This window comes from Channa argus, chromosome 2, assembly GCF_033026475.1.
Source record: "Channa argus isolate prfri chromosome 2, Channa argus male v1.0, whole genome shotgun sequence".
In the NCBI taxonomy this organism is placed as follows: Eukaryota; Metazoa; Chordata; class Actinopteri; order Anabantiformes; family Channidae; genus Channa; species Channa argus.
Window position 1 is genome coordinate 27,089,441 of NC_090198.1, and position 12,706 is coordinate 27,102,146.

Below are 12,706 nucleotides of genomic sequence, written 5' to 3' on the forward strand. Positions count from 1 at the left end.
GTTTGTAAATTTACCACATGCAAAATCATTTCACATGTAATGTTGAGTTACCATTTATTACAAATCCAACGCTACAAATAATGAAAAAACACAGAGCAATAAATTAATAGGACACAACAGGATAAAATTGTCAAATTTTAAAATAAAAAAAAAAAGTAATTTAGCTGTGTTCAGGAATCACCCTCTCATTGTATGTTCACGCACGCATGCACATCAGGGACACACACACACACACACACACACAAGTGTGCTTGTGTGGGACATTTTAGTGCTAAGTCAACAATTTTCTGAAATAACTTCAAATCAGATAATGTTTATGAAAATTTTATCAGCCAACCTGCCATGTTGGCAGGTTATTTTTGTGCTCATGTTATGGAAAAGGGAAAAACCAAAACCTTTCGGTTTTTTGCCTGAGCCTGACAGAGTTATTCGGGGCTGCAGCTCTCAAAGCGTTGGAGATCCGTGTGCATGTCGGGGGCCTCTGTGAGCCTACGTGACCTAGAGTTAAGCTCAACGCTTATGCGTATCAACGGAGAAGTACAAATCAGCCCTTAGCTAAAAATGCACTTGACCTGAAACTGGGATAACAGTTCAACTTTGAGCAAAGGCAAGTCTCTGACTGCTGGACTGAAACGCCAGAGAACATCTGTGGCGAGACGTGAAGTTCACAGACACCTTCCCAGTCAGTCCGATGGGGCTTGTGTGGCTCTGTCAGAAGAGAAGGAGACAAACTGGCCAGATCCATTTGTCAGAAGATTGTGGAGGCTTATTGAATTAGACTTGAAACAGTAAGGCCTGATAAAGAAAACTAGCCTATTTAGGTAAAAAGTGAAAATAATAAAATCAACTCGTAGGGGAAAACCATCCCACCATTACCACTCCATTCTAATTCAGAGGCAGAGATCAAAAACCACACATACAGTATCTGAATCTTGTTGAACATACAGAAAACCCCACGCGTGCAGCACTTACCATTTATAATGCATCCACTTCTGCACCTCCTGCTCAGCGTGATGAAATATTAACTCTTAACGCTTTGCAGTGCTTTCTGCTGCAGAACTGCTGTCAGTCATGTCTGAAATTGTCCGGGACAGGAGTGCTGATGCTGGGCGGGAACACGGGAAATGCACGACAGTACGCTCTTCGCTGCACTGGTATTTCCCTTCATTATTCATGTGCAGGGATGAACATTCAGGTCAGTGCACATGAAGTCCTCCCTGGTCCGAACAGACACAAAATGGAGGCAAAAAACCTGACCTGAGGGGATCTGATCCAGAATGTTGCCATGCAGGGACATTTCAATGAGTACAGAGCTATTTGGGTGGAGACTTAAGGTTACGATGGAAATGTGACAAACGGCGTCGTTCAACTAACGTAAATAAATAAATTCTTCTGATGTTGGGATGATGCCATTTGGAAGTGTTTGCACATTTGAGTAATGCGAAGGATCGTGTGTAATGTGATTGCACATTGTTGCTAAAACAGTAAATGATGAATTTAGACACTTTACCTTCAATTCATGGTCTCATAACTTTTTATAGCCCATATTGTGCTTAAATGGAGCTGCAGCTTTGATCAATCTGGAAATAGGGCAGTGGCCCCCCACAGGCCCCACTCTGCAGACCTATGATACCTATATTTAAAGAAATAAACCTGATTGCTGTCCCTCATCTAAAAACAAACCTGACACTATGCAGCGTCTTCAGTCCTTCTGAAAACCAAAATAAATGTCCCAGGTTTCATGGGTTTGTTTTGGTCGACCCAGACTGAGTGGTTCCAGTTGAGGATGCACTACTTCTTCAATTAGAAATGGGTCAGGAATCTATAATTTACAAATTCTTACAAATGGCTAAAAACTGTCCAAAACAGCCGAGTGCTGTAGTTTCCTTTTTTTTTTTTCCTTTTTTTTTAGCGAATGCTACTCAAACATTCATCTTCCGCTGCAAACAGACACATTAGGTGAGCCAGAGAGGATTTCCAGCAAAAAGGGGAACATAACACCAGTTTAAAGTACTGGTGTTATGTTCTGAGGGGGTTGGACGGGAGTAAGTTGTACTTTTACTAGGTTTCACATAACAACAAGACAGATTTTCTCCATCAACTGCAACAATAAAACGCTTGCACAATAAAAATCTAATAACAAAATGTATTCACACATCGTACTGAAAATACTATCTCAGATTGTTATTGTACAATCTTCGATGTTTTCCCATGGTCCTCTCACACATACATTACGAGCTGTACTTTACTGTACGAGCAGCCAAAAACTCAAAGGCGCATGTGCACCGGATCCATGGTCCTGCAAAGTGCTTCGTGGTTCATTTACCTGTTTATTTACAAGTTTTGGTGGAAGAGGACAAAGAAGCAAAAGCTGTGAAGAAGAACCTGAACACACACCAGTTGACCCCTGGTGTGTGTTCCAAAGTAAGGAACACACACCAGGGGTCATCTTTTGGATTCAGTCTCTTGCCCAAGCGCACTTTGACATGTGACCAGGAGGAACAGGAGTGAAGCCACAGCCTTCCCCTCTCCCCCACCTGAAGCTTCTCCTAACCTGAACTAATAGGACAAAGCTGTCTGTTCTGCTTTGCTTTTATCTGTGTTTTTACCTTTTCTCTTTGTGTCTGTCACTTTTCGTGAAGGTGGGGGAATTTGTTCACGCACACACACACACACACAGCTGAGCAGATGACATCAGGTCTATATCCATGAAAGTTGTTCCTGTAAATGCAGCACTAATGGAGACGTCCTTATCATTTGACCCACAGACAATTCTTTAAGTGCATCTTAAAAAACTTTTCTTGTGCTGCTAATGCTTCAGACACTTTTATTTAACCAGAAACAAAACCAGAACCCAACAGAATATACAACCCAAGTCATTGTGAAGGCGCTGGTCACATCTCGTCTTGATTACTGCAACGCTTTGTTGATGGGGTTACCAGTATCCACAATCAAACCCTTGCAGATGATGCAAAACGCAGCAGCTCACCTCATTTTTAATCAGCCAAAAAAGACCCATGTCACACCACTCTTTAGATCTCGACACTGGCTTCCTGTAGCTGCTCGCATCAGGTTCAAAGCTCTGTCTTTTGCTCGACAGCTCCCGCTCACCTCAACTCACTCACTCAAGTCTACAATCCTTCCCGTCCGCTGGGGTCTGCCAACGAACGGCGTCTGGTGGTCCCAGCACCGCACAGAAGACACCAAGCAAAACTCTTCACCGCAATGATCCCACGATGGTGGAAGTAGCTACCAAACTCTGCACAGTCAGCAAACTCACTCCCAATATTCAGAAAACTACTGAAAACAGAACTCTTACGCATCTTCCTATATGCACTTAAATCTATAAAAAAAAAAAAAAATCTACTTTTCTCATAGGACTTTGGTTTGATGTTTTCTCCTTCACTTAGATTTTTGCTGCCTTGTACCTCACTTGTAAGTCGCTTTGGATAAAAGCGTCTTCTAAATGACTAAATGTAAAATGTAAAGAAAATGGGGCAAAAGTTCAGTTACAGGTTGGTACCTTGCTGCTTCGGAAATGAGTTTATAGACTGCAGACTTGAAAACATGGACGTAAATAATGCAACATTGTGTTTTTTTTACTGGCTCTGCAAATGTTTGCTGAGGACAGAAATTCTACATGAAGATCCAAACACACAACTCTCTCCTGCCCTAAGGATCTGAACCTCTTCCTCCACTATCACTGTTTTATCATAATTCTGTGGCAGTGAGAATATTTTATTTTATTGAAATTTTGCTGAAATTGTTCTGGTACATAAGAGAGGACCTGGCTGTGAGAGGCATGTGCACTCTCTCTTCATTGCCTTGTCTCTCTCTTGCTACAGGCCACCTTTGGTCAGTGTAGGTTTTTGGCTTGAACACAGACCCTTCATTATTTTCCAGTTATTTCTTTGTGTGTGTGTGTGTGTTACATAAGACAGTAGTTCATGTGGTGATAATCAAATCATTCCCATGACTGAGTCAAGTGGAACTAGGGGCCTCTCAGACTCATCCTCCATGCACATCCACACGTGTTTATTCCCTTCTGAATTTTTTTTCCCTCCATCTGTCTACAAAACTCCTCTCTTCTTCTGCTTTGTTGCACTTTTATACTTCATGTAATTAATGACTTACTTCTGCATTAATGCTGTAAAAATCCATGGAGTACATTTTTAAACAGAAACATGAAATGGAACTCAAAAGCTTTGTGGGTAAGGCGGGATACTATGTAGGGCAACATCACATTTGTCTCTGTCTTTCTGAACAAATATTGGCAAAGTGGATGGTTATCCCAGGAAGAATAACATTATAAAGGCTTTTTTAAACAGATAAAATAAAGTCACTTGGATGAAATACGTGTGTTTGTTCACTATAGAAGCAAACTTAAAAAACTAACAGTAAATACCTACTGTATACTTGTACTGTATGCCTGTATTACTACTTGTGACTCCAAATAAGGGCGAGTACTGAACTGTTGGTCCTCTGCAGGAATATGTACCACCGTTTGAGTCAGGCTGAGGGGGCTTTGAGAGGGCCTGTGCCACCCGCCAATCATCGAAACAAGAATGGAGGTGTGGTTTAGAGCGACTTTATCTTAGAAAACTACTTAAACAGTGTCCGTGTGAACCATGCCTCACCATAAAAGTGATCTCAGAAGACCTCCGATCGAGTTTTTGATATGCATGTTGCTTGAAAGAGTAACAGAGTAATAAAGACTGTAGATACTCATCAGCCCACTGTCCCACAGACATAGGCATACTGTCTATAAATGGAGATGATCTGGTACTGTGACTACTCTCCACAGAAGTGGATGTCCATGGCAGGACACCACAGAAGAAGCCATTGCTCTCAAAAAACATTACGAAACAAACGACATTGCCATTATCTTTTCTGATGACAGCTGGAAAATATTAAAAGATTTACCACAAACACCTGAAAGACATATCGACGCAAAATTATCCCAGAGACAAAAAAAAAAAAAATGACCAAAGGTTCACAGACAAAATGATCATGATCAATGTGGCAGCCTCGCTTGGTTTGTCTCTTTCAGTCTGGGTATTCTGTGTATAAGAGGTGGGGGAACATTTTCTCATGATCTGTCCATGTGGTTGCTTGTTGAATTACATCTATTATTTAGTCTCGGTTGAAGGCCGTTAAATAATAACTGCATGGAATATTTGGCTGTTAAATGTCTCAATGTTCTCAATTTATACAATGGTGATGACAGCTGTGGTTGTGAAACAGGTCACAGAGGGACATAAAATGGAAAAAAAAAAAATCTGAATGCTGAAAAGGTTTGTGACACAGTGTCTAAACAAGTGTGACACCATTAGTTACCACCACGCCCCCACAGCATGGAGTCCGTTACGACCAGCGTCGCCCTCTGCTACGCAGGGCTCAGGAGTTCAGCTGACTCAGTTTTGCAGCTGTCCGTGTTCTCGCCGGCCCCTCCTGGAGCCACACGGTGTGGTTACGTAACGACTGTGGCTCCTGTGGACCCACAGCCAGTGGAGGGCGAAGGACTTAATGAAGCCTATTGGTGCACACTGGCAACTCCACTGACTGCAGCTCAAAACGCACAGAAACAAGTGGAAAATAAAATGAAATATTTTGTTTGGATGTTCCCAAAGTTGGGTCGGCTTTTATGGCACATATAATTCAACATTTCATTTGTTACTAAATAGTATCACATGTAATGTATTCAACCTTTAAAAATTATTCTATTGTTTCAACTGCACAGGCCGGTTTTATGGCGCAAATCTAAAATAGTGGGTCGATGTAAATTTGTACACGCAGTGATGTAGTTTGATATTTTATTTTATTTTTTAATGACCTGTAATTAGTTAGGATCATCAGATATCACACAAAACTCAGAGGAGCCTGAACCTCACTGCAGATCGAGCCACACGCTGAATTTTCTGCTAATGGAAGCTGTGCGCTCAGTTTGAAGTGTTAAATGTGACTCTTTCTTTTATCAGCCAATAATTTCACAGTTCACTTTTAATGTCTTTAATTTGACTCAAGAAACCCTGATTCAGACAGTGCCACAGTGAGTACAGACAGCAGGTTACAGACCGATTAGCTGTGAACAGCCAGTCTGGGTTAGAGGAGCCATAATCACAGCAGCAGTTAATGCAGAAGGCTACATTATTAAAAAAAAAGACGCTTTAACACCACTACAATGTCCAGGAAAACAAAACAAAATATTTTGATTGACAGGACACAAAACAGTTGGCCTAACAAACCCATTAGTTAACTAGTTCAGTTCCAGTAAAATAAGAGTCCCTTACAACACAGTGTCAACATGTGTTCAGTGAAAACAACTTTAACATCTGATGGGTTTGAAAAAAAATAAAAAAATAAAAACCTGACTGGACACCAGCCGATTATCCAAGAGGGCAGCCAGCGAAGCCGCTTCTAATCTTTGGATAGTCGCACACACTTAAGTTAAGAAATAAATACAACCCTTTCTTGTTAATACCCAGAGCACCGGTTTGAAGTTAGAAAAGAAAGTGGGTGCAAAAGGACAGAAGAGTGAAAACAAGGTAGAAGACACCAACAAGTCAACTGAGAAAAATGATACAGCTTTTACACACCATCCCCTAACATTCCTCAGCCGAACGCTTACTAAGAGCAACTTTCTGAGGCAACAAAGGTGGTTGCTGTCAATGAAGACGGAAGTGGAGAATGACACTTAACACCTGTCTGTATAGGAGTGAACCCGAGGAACAATACAAGTGGACAAAATACTGTTTATTATTGCTGACAAGCTGCCAACCTGTGTTGCCTCAAAGTAAAGACATCCTTAAAATCCTCTACACTAAAAAGTGAAGGAGGAAGAGCTGATTCAGCTGGTTGAGGAATAGAAGGGAACGTAAATCAATGCAGCTGTATTTTAACCCATGTCTCTCTCACACAGACACACACACACACACACACACAAGCACTCACGTGCACACAGCTTAGAAATTACTTGGCCTTAGCTGATTTTACGAGGACAAAACACATCCCATCCCAAGAATATCATCATCCCATTGAATTCAAATGATTCTTAGAAACTGACAGATTTTCAAACATTAAACTCTGACTTGTATTTAGAAATTTGAAGTTTACTCTAAATGTTGCAGCATCTCTACATACAGTAAATGTGTCTGTATATTGTTTAAATATCCTCCACACTCCAGAGGCAGACACACACGCAATGTGTTGTTACAGTGACAGACTCAACCCAGAACAATCCTAGATCTTCTACCTACAGTCCAAACGAGACTTCCTGACAAAAAACATCGCCCTTCATGTTGCTGCCGTGATGACAATACTGCTCAATGTCGTCAAAGACTGAGCAGGCCAGCAGAATCTCTGTGAAGCCATCAGTAACAACCTCCTCACAAACACCAGCTACTATAACTTAAAACTAAATTGACTTTGTTGTCCAGGTTTGGTAAAGTGTTTGTCAGTGATTAAATACTTGCTCCAGAGCTGTGACAATCTGCAGGATGGCAAAGAAAAGCCCTTTTTTAAGCCGTTCAAGAAGCCATATTGCATGTTGTCTCAATATTTAACTCCTTCACAGTCCAAAAGTTGTGCAGGTGCAATATGCTGCATTGACCGAGCTTCCCTTCTTATCTTATGTCACCATGAGAGCTTGAATCCCTACTGGAGATTTCACATGACATCAGAAGTATTTTAAGTGAGGGTTAATATAATATAGAAAGGCGGGATGTGAGGAACATGGTTCAGAGGCTTCTTATTTCATGAGGGAATTGCCTTCGAGTCCATATAAGACACGTGCTGGGAAAACCGTCCTAGTTTGTTTAAGTGACAGAAAGCAACATTTCATATTTGGTTAGTTTTCCTTTCCTGAATGTTTTCAGAAGATACAAGTTCTTATTTCAGTTCATACTGCTTGGCTATTTGCCAGGAAAGAGCTGCAGATCAAGGCGGACCCACACTTCCCCTGTAGGAACCTCGTGTAGCAGAAGACGTCGCGTCACTGGTCCCTTGTTCTCAAACTCCTTTTTTATGGTTGCCACGGGGACTTCTGTCCGACCCAGGAAGTCTGACATAAACGAGGAATAGAAAGAAAAGATGTTTCGGTGTTAACTTTAAATCTACTAGATTTCAAAGTGTCCAAATTTAGATTTCTGGATGATTATAAGTGGGTAAGAGGAAAAGGGTAAAGAGAGTAACAAGTAACTGACCATCAGGTGAAAACTGGTCTCTTTCAAAGATGGTGATGCAGAGGACGTCCTGGTAAAGGTCTTTGATGTGAAACTGACAGTTGAAATTCCACTTTGGGTTCAGAGTGTCGTTAAGCGTCCTGGACGTGAAGATCTGAGGTCCCATTGTCACTTCGCAGTAAGGGTTACTTTTACCTGGTGGCGGGAAGGAACACAGGTGAGCAGGGAGACAAAGTTAGTGACAGGGAGAGAAAAGGACGGGTGACGTTAAAAAAACAATAAGACGACAAAGTAATATTAGATTTAGTGACAATGAAAGAAACATTTACAGCTGAAACAACCAATTTTGTTCATTAGATCGCTAGATGTATTTGGGGTTTGATGAAGCAGGGATTTAAAAACTCTCTTTTAACCACAGTCAAATTCAAAGTGTATCTATAAGTTGTCCCATGAGAGTATTCATGATCTTTCCTAATGAACATCAATTTCTTTCTTTCATTAACTGGAGGGTAATATGTCTTAAATCTTTTTTTTTTTTCTTAAAACACCTAAAACTGCTTTTTGTTTCCCCAGTACTGTAAATTAATTTTGAGTCAACTCGACTACACTCTGGAGAACCCTTCAGATATTAGTCATAAATCAGACATGAGTCATGACCCCTTCAGATATTGTTCTATTTGGGGTTGTGTGATTTCTTGTCTCCATTCAACAAGTGAGAGCACTGTGCATAAATGGCACACAAACAACTTCACTCGACTTACCATTGGGTTTTGCTGCCTTGAGCTCAGTGGCCTCCAAGATGGTAACAAGGAGTCTTCCAATGCCACTAGCCTTTACAGATCGAGCTGCAAACACACACACATGAATCACTGAAGTTTGCCATTAAGCTTGATTGCTTTGGTGTAGCGGTGACAGTGTAAAGACGAACCCTGATAAGCCTTTTCCCTTTTTTTCTTCTCTGTCTCAATGAATTCTTCAGATGCTGCCTTGATCTTCTGAACCCATGCAGTGCTGAAAATGCAAACACGTTAGCTACACGGGCCACTGAACAAACCAAACCTGTCCGCGTGTACACATTTGTGTGCTTGTGCGTGCAGCCACCGCTCATTGATGTTGTCCGTCTTGAGAATGTAGACTCTATCGATGTGTGAGATGTGGAAGACTGGCTCGTCACTGGACGGGTCTGGCAGTTTCACCAGAACTTCATTTAACAGCACAGGCTGCAGGAAACAAAAGGAGAATGAAACCACAAACACGAGGTTGCTATGAAAATGTGAATAAGGAAAATACGCTGCCTCAAATGAACACATTCCCACTCAGCACATGTTGCGCTTCTCCTACCGGTTTGTACATCTTGAGCTGTATGTTGTTCCTGTTGCTGAACAGTTTATCAGGCCCAGAGGAGGTGAACTGCTTTGTCGAATGAGTCAACAGCAGGAAGTCGTTAAAGAGGAAAGACCAAAGCTCCTTGTTGCTTTTTGCCTTGTACATCTGGAAAGGAACAAGTGAAAAGATGGCAAAAACATGGGTGAAAGTTACCATAAATCTTCTCCTTTCTATTAACGTCTGCTCAGTAAACAGAAAGGAAGTAATATAGATATACTACTGTTCAGCGACACAAGATACCGCATTCCATATTTGTAAGTAAAAATAAACTTGTGTTTGTGTGTCAGTGTTTTTACAGTGGCACATATTCTCTTCCTGAGATTCTTGTTTGGTTTCTTCTTCGATAAACACACCTACTCATCCTTCCGGCAAAGTTTCTTCTCACTGCTTGTCTTGGTGTCTCTGTGGTTTAAGGTTTTATAACACTGACATCCAAGAATCGCAGCCATCAATGTTTTACATTTTGTCTCCTTGTATGCCCCAGTTTGTTTAGTCTCGTTTACTTTAAGGGTTTTAAAAGATTCATTCAGAAAGTGCTGATTTTCTGAGAGCGGGGAGACCTGCTAGAGTTGTTCACTAAGAGGCATCCAGGGTCACAGTTTGATAAAAATAGCAGGGTTACTCACCTTTCCATAGTGGAGCAATTTCCTGGGGCCCAGACAGTTGGTAAGAGAGTTAAACACTAAATTCTGTGGAAAAAAGAAAACATTATACAGATTTGCACATGTTCTTTAGGATGAGATGTTATGACAAATAGAGGTTTTGACAATTAGTATAGATTCTCTAATTTAACAGGAAATCAAGCTAATACCAGCTGCTCAATCCATAAAAAAAAAAATCTAATTGTGCTTAATCGCAGACTAATTTATCACAAATTAATTGCTTATGTTGTATCTGATTAGATTTGACTGTAACTTAACATTTTAATACAAGTTTTAACACTTTTATTTACATAGGAATGGACACGTGGTGTGGATGATGCTGACTAGGTGTAGCTCCTAAACTGACAACTGAGTGAACTTTATTCATTTATACATCTGCAAAGTCACACAGACTCAATGTGTATGTACATAGACCGAGTTACTGGCACCACCGAGCCCGGTACCAAAAAAGCAATGGGTCATAACAGACCCACTACTTTTTTTTCTAGGATTTTTCTTTGTGAGTAACATTGACAGCCCTACTGGAATTACAAATAATATCTTGATTCATAGTAAATTATGAGTTGATCAGCAAGCACAATACTGTACCTCCACAACCCCCTCACACTGTATGTGGTTTTGAATCCATTCCAGTCTGTCCGAGTTCTCCTTCTCCCTCACGCCCTCGTTAACCTAGTAAAAATAACAATAATAATGCAGAAAAATTATCCTTTTTTACCAAGAGCACAAAAGTACAATCCCGTTCTTTAAAAAAAAAAAGAAAAAAAAAAAGGAACGCGAATCAAGTAAATTGCAAAGGGGAAAAAAAAAATCTAAAATGCGAAATGGTTAATAACTGCAGTGGAACAGATTTTTGATGGTAAATAGTATACAGAGAACAAATCAAATGTTTAAAGTGAGAAATGTGAATGTTGATTATACATTTTGTGTCAAAACATTTAGGAAAAGTTGTGAAAGGGGCAAAAAAAAGCAACTAAGTATCACTGGATATAAAAAGTGCATCAGAGAGTCTTTTACAAATAAGGACACATTGATTGACAGGTTCATTGCTCTGTGAAAAACACGTGAAACTTAATTCAAAGAAACAACATCCAGACACACCACACATAGCATCCTCACATCCTCCATGCTAAAGGGGACTATCTGAAGACTACCAGCCTCTGTGATGCAATGGGGGGCATTATGGCAAATTAGCATTTATAGCTAATCTTTTTTGCTTTCTCAGCTTCAGCATTTGAATGTTGTCTTTGTACTAATTACAATCGAAAATAGGTTTCAAACGATTTCCACTTCACACTTTTGTTTTGATGTCCCGACTTCTTTTGACAAGTGAGATCATAAAGAAGTAAATCAATGAAGACATGAACCTGTTGACAGAGCTCCTCCGCCCTCTCCAGAGCCTCTTTCAGAGGGACTCGGTCAGCATGGCCCTCTGCAGTGCACTCCAGGATCTAAACAAACACAAGGTCATTACACCCACGCAGAAGAGACAGGATGGCAAAAAACCCTTCTAATTACACACAATAAGGTCAGTGTTTGGGGCCACTTAATGAGGAGATCAAATACAGACACGCTGATGAACAGAGTGGCCTACGTTTTTGATGTGCAGCGGGTAGCGTGTGATCCTCTGCATGGGTTTCAGCAGGAAGCTGGACAGTGGCATCCCTTTACACCTGTAGTCTGTCGCTATTTTCTGTTGGAGACAAAAGACAACATTCATTAATTCATGTTAATGTTAGTAAAAGTGGGATTACAAGAATTAACATGCAACTGAACTTTGGACAAATTCAAATCACGAAACTTAAGGAAAACAACAATATTCGACATCGGAGTCTGAAAGGACAACTTGGCAATTTAAGAAAAAGGACGGCTGAAAAGAACACGAGACACCAAGTGAAAATGGAATTTGGATTTATCTCTACAGTGTGGCCCAAACAATGCTCTATTTACATCAACAGCGTAAGATTTGATTTCAATGACCTTACAAGGACTTGAAAATATGACAAAGCCTGATAAAAATCTTTTTATCCCTTCCACACTTTTATTTAGAAATATGTTTTAGTCCAAAAAGGAGAATCTCTTCCTTTGCATTTAGCTTGTTCATCTATGTGCTACTGTAGACTGTACAGCCCCAATCGACTTCTCTGCATCTGCCTTCCTCCTTCACACACAATTCAGATATCACTGTATTTGACAAATTATGTGTTTGCCTCTGTCGCTTGAGTCAATCAATGACTGAATGCGGCTCTTTTTACATCCTTAACATTGAAATTGTTCCCGTCTTTTCTTTCAGACATAGAAGCCCCATCTCTCCTCTAGCTTTCATCTAACTCTAACGTCTACAGTATGATTCCTCCGGCCTCTGACACTCTCTCCTTTCTCTGGTCTCTCCTGCTTCTAACCTTTACTACAGCCTAACCTCCTCCTTTCTCAATATTTTCACGTTATTTAGATTATTTTCCCTCTCCTCTCTTTTCC

At 40.5% G+C, this 12,706-nt stretch overlaps 1 protein-coding gene across 2 annotated transcripts in view; it reads right to left on the bottom strand.

The window, feature by feature from the left end:
• Nucleotides 1–5,993: 5,993 nt before the first annotated feature.
• Nucleotides 5,994–12,706, bottom strand: part of itsn2b (intersectin 2b) — a 30,053-nt gene continuing 23,340 nt past the window's right edge. For both annotated transcript variants that reach the window (XM_067488622.1, XM_067488613.1), the window contains exons 31-40: nucleotides 11,823–11,921; nucleotides 11,596–11,679; nucleotides 10,817–10,900; nucleotides 10,193–10,255; nucleotides 9,522–9,671; nucleotides 9,282–9,400; nucleotides 9,109–9,191; nucleotides 8,942–9,025; nucleotides 8,202–8,375; nucleotides 5,994–8,059 (exon numbers count right to left, since the gene is read on the bottom strand). In XM_067488622.1, the coding sequence (XP_067344723.1) occupies nucleotides 7,911–8,059; nucleotides 8,202–8,375; nucleotides 8,942–9,025; nucleotides 9,109–9,191; nucleotides 9,282–9,400; nucleotides 9,522–9,671; nucleotides 10,193–10,255; nucleotides 10,817–10,900; nucleotides 11,596–11,679; nucleotides 11,823–11,921 (1,089 nt within the window). In that variant the 3' untranslated portion in view covers nucleotides 5,994–7,910. The remainder of the gene's footprint in view (nucleotides 8,060–8,201; nucleotides 8,376–8,941; nucleotides 9,026–9,108; nucleotides 9,192–9,281; nucleotides 9,401–9,521; nucleotides 9,672–10,192; nucleotides 10,256–10,816; nucleotides 10,901–11,595; nucleotides 11,680–11,822; nucleotides 11,922–12,706) is intronic.